The 3,586-nt window shown below is 38.9% G+C and overlaps 1 protein-coding gene across 1 annotated transcript in view; it reads right to left on the bottom strand.

Annotated features, from left to right (window-relative positions):
- Nucleotides 1–465: 465 nt before the first annotated feature.
- Nucleotides 466–3,586, bottom strand: part of LOC139709522 (G-protein coupled receptor GRL101-like) — a 19,124-nt gene continuing 16,003 nt past the window's right edge. The window contains exons 7-9 of the mRNA XM_071621482.1: nucleotides 2,523–2,773; nucleotides 1,181–1,452; nucleotides 466–642 (exon numbers count right to left, since the gene is read on the bottom strand). Coding sequence (XP_071477583.1) covers nucleotides 466–642; nucleotides 1,181–1,452; nucleotides 2,523–2,773 — 700 coding nt within the window. The remainder of the gene's footprint in view (nucleotides 643–1,180; nucleotides 1,453–2,522; nucleotides 2,774–3,586) is intronic.

Here is a 3,586-nt window from a genome sequence, read left to right as displayed (position 1 = left end):
AACAAGTTAAGCATGACCACACGCCGATACAACTTTAGTACACGAAAGTCTAACAAGTTTGCAAATAAGTTAATAAACATACAACGTTCCCATCGATCGATATCAATGAGGTTTGATAATAGAATACAATTCACATGTGATCATACCAATAATATTCACGACGTTACGAGTTGTTTCCAGATCAATCCCATGTTGTTCCGTATTAACAATGTCAGAAATATGTTTTTAAAAACCTGCTTAAATGTAGACACCGATAGACAGACACGCACATACGCACACACGCACACACCTACGGCGTTGCGAATCAATCAATCGAAGCTGCATGGCGGCATGATAGAAAAATGAGGGCAAGTGGGATATGTATTTTTTATCATATTAAACGTACAGATAGACAGGCATGATAGTTACTATATATCATTAAAATATTGTGACTTCTTTTTCTGTTATACACAGCAGATAATGCAGTCACTTTTTAGGAAAGCTGAATGATTCTCTGAGATTGCAGTTTTCGCCTGTTTTGACCTGGTCCCACAGCGAATCCAGCTTGCACTGCAAACCGTCAGTACCGATACCAAAGAGCCTTTTGACGTCAGCAGGGTTTGAAACAACGTAGAGGGCCTTTCGGAGATCTCCGTGTTCGTCCTGCAAAGAAATGTGATAAAAGATGCAAAAAAAAAAAGTGTGGAAAGATGCTATAATAGGATGCACACACTTTGTCTTAAATCATGTCTCTATACCGACAATAATTGTCAGCTGAATGTATCAATGCTCCCTGCTTTGTTTAATTATTAAGCAATTAAGCAGGGAACACTCAGCTGAGGCTCTTATTGTAAATTATCCTGCAAATTTTACCTTACGGATTTTCATTCCAGTGACTAAATTTTGTCTGTTTCCGTGGTATATTCTATTTCAAAAAATGATTTGTGAGATATAAACAAATACGTATGCATAATACGGTGCAAAACACAAACAGAAAAGTGTAATTATGATTTGATGCTTAACATTTCATGTACTCCACTCGGGATAACCATCTTTACATGGAGTGTATACTTTAATGCCACATGAACACAAAGGACGGTGAATCTATCCCCCAACCCCCCCCCCCCCCCCCCCCCGCCTTCCTTCCTTCTTTTCATCATTGCTCGCCGGCTCTCGGCCTCCGGGGACTATTTCTATGTACCTTTTCTACAGCTACGGTTGCAGCCGAAAGAGTTGTGTTTTTCACACCGGCTGAAGAGAGGCAGATCAGGGCCTTACGGAGATCTCGAGCTACCAGTCGCCCTTCGGCCGAGCTCAGCTCGCCCCCACATCGGTTCAAGTAGGATGTGATCGGTTCAACGCTGCGGTCTTCGGACAAAACGCAGGACGAAATCACGCAGTTATTGCGCAGTTGTTCCTCAACGTAGGTCGTAACATTATTTGACTTTGTCTGCATACTCATGCTGCCAGACTCTGGAAATAGAAGATAACATTTGATAAAAAAAGGTTGCTTTATTTTATTTTTTTTTTACTCACTAGTCAACGAACAGCGAGGAAAGTTTGTATTTCTGTCATAGAAAAAATGTGGTAAGCATAGGTTGAAAAAAAGTGATAGCAATAAATTACTGTAACTTTAAAGTATATACCGGGTGTCCCCAAAAAAGCGGAACGGTGGATTTTCAGTACCTTGCGTTCTAAAAGTGATATATTTTTTGACATCATTAGAAAGAGCATCTTCCGCAGAAGACCACGATACCAAAATCATTAAATTTGGTTCAGTACTTTTTATTCTACGCCAATTTCTGTAAATGCAGTCATTTTCAATTTTTTGCGACTTATGAGATAATAATTTGGGTGCGAAACGCGTTCCATACGGTGAATTGTGTAAGCTCGGTGATCCATGTCAACAAAAGATAACGCTTTCATATTGGGCGCGCACACACACACACACACAATCAGACACACACACACACACACACACACACACACACACACTGTTTTTCCTGGCCCGTGCCCAATATGAAAGCTGTATCTTTTGTTGACATGGATCACCGAGCTTACACAATGTTCACCGTATGGATCGCGTGTCGCGCTCAAATTATTATCTCATAAGTCGCAAAAATCCGGCGAAATTTGACAATGACTGCATTTTCAGAAATTGGCGTAGAATAAAAAGTACTGAACCAAATTTAATGATTTTGGTATCATAGTCTTCTGCGGAAGATGCTCTTTCTAATAATGTCAAAAGATATATAACTTTTAGACCGCAAGGTACTTAAAATCCACCGTTCCGCTTTTTTTGGGACACCCGGTATAGCAGAAATTCATCTTAGTATGTGAGGCGACTGAATATGATATGAAGGAAATTTTTACAAATGAAACATTGGGTTCTCTTTTACGCATAGTACCTTGACATTATCACTTTAAATGCTGTGGATAGGCATATACACACGCACACGCACGCACGCACAAACGAACACACACACACACACACACACACACACACCCCACGTACACACACACACGTTAGCATCATTCGGTACCAGATTTCAATTCCTTGCGGCGCTGAAGGACAGCGGAGAGTGTGTAGAGGTAAGGGTTGAGCGAGGAGTTTAGTGGTAGAATGAATACGGCTGTCCAGGCGTAGGTGTCACCGGGTATGTCAACCACCCCAGAGCTAGCCAGAATGCCCATGATGATTATCGGCATCCAGCACACAAAATCTGTCCCAACTACGAGCGCCATCTTGGTAGTCATCGTAATTTGCTCCTTTATCATTCGGGAGTTCACAGCCCTAATTTAGGAGAGAAAAAAAAAAAGAAGAAAAAGAAAGCATCAACCATCTTCTCGTTAGAAACTGAACCAATCCACGATCGAAATAATGACAATTTTCGAGGAGTACAAGTCATTTAGGCCTAAATGGTCCTAAGTACTTAAAGAAGAAATCCACCTCAAAATCAATAATCGTCAAAAACAAAATCCCCACGTAACGATACAAAAATAACAAACACTGGATAAAAAATAGGGACGATATGACGTTTTGAAATGTCACATTTCGGAAAACATTTCTTAATTGACCAGTCCTTAAGAATATCCAACTCAGCAAGTTGACGATGTCATGCTGTCATTAAGCATGTCATTTACAGAAATGATAGTAATTTCATATTTCAGCTGTAGGAATATTGTCTGTAACCCTCCCCCCCCCCAAAAAAAAAATGTTGAATAATATTTAATAATGTTAATTAACATTTAACAATTAGCTTATACCATTAAAAGCATCATCCCATACCAATATATTATATTAGTACGGGAAGATGATTTTACTTGTATTAGCTAATTTCTTTTCTTTTTTTTACGAAATTCATATGTAACATACATTAAAAATTGTCAGGGTATGACATCATGAGCCCGCGCATTTGAATATTCATAAGGACTGGTCAAGATATGATTTCCGAAATAAAAACATGCAGTTTCAACATCTTATATATTCCTTATTTCTTATCCGATTATTGTTTCCTATTTATTCTCTTTCTGTTAGAGTTTTGTTATTTTTTTTCTTTTTTGGTGGATTTCTTTTTTACTGAAAATGACAGTATAACCTTTCACA

Source organism: Diadema antillarum, unplaced genomic scaffold, assembly GCF_040938485.1.
Source record: "Diadema antillarum isolate AM-2024a unplaced genomic scaffold, OU_Dant_1.0 seq00001441_RagTag, whole genome shotgun sequence".
In the NCBI taxonomy this organism is placed as follows: Eukaryota; Metazoa; Echinodermata; class Echinoidea; order Diadematoida; family Diadematidae; genus Diadema; species Diadema antillarum.
This window is presented reverse-complemented; position numbering and strand designations above follow the sequence as displayed.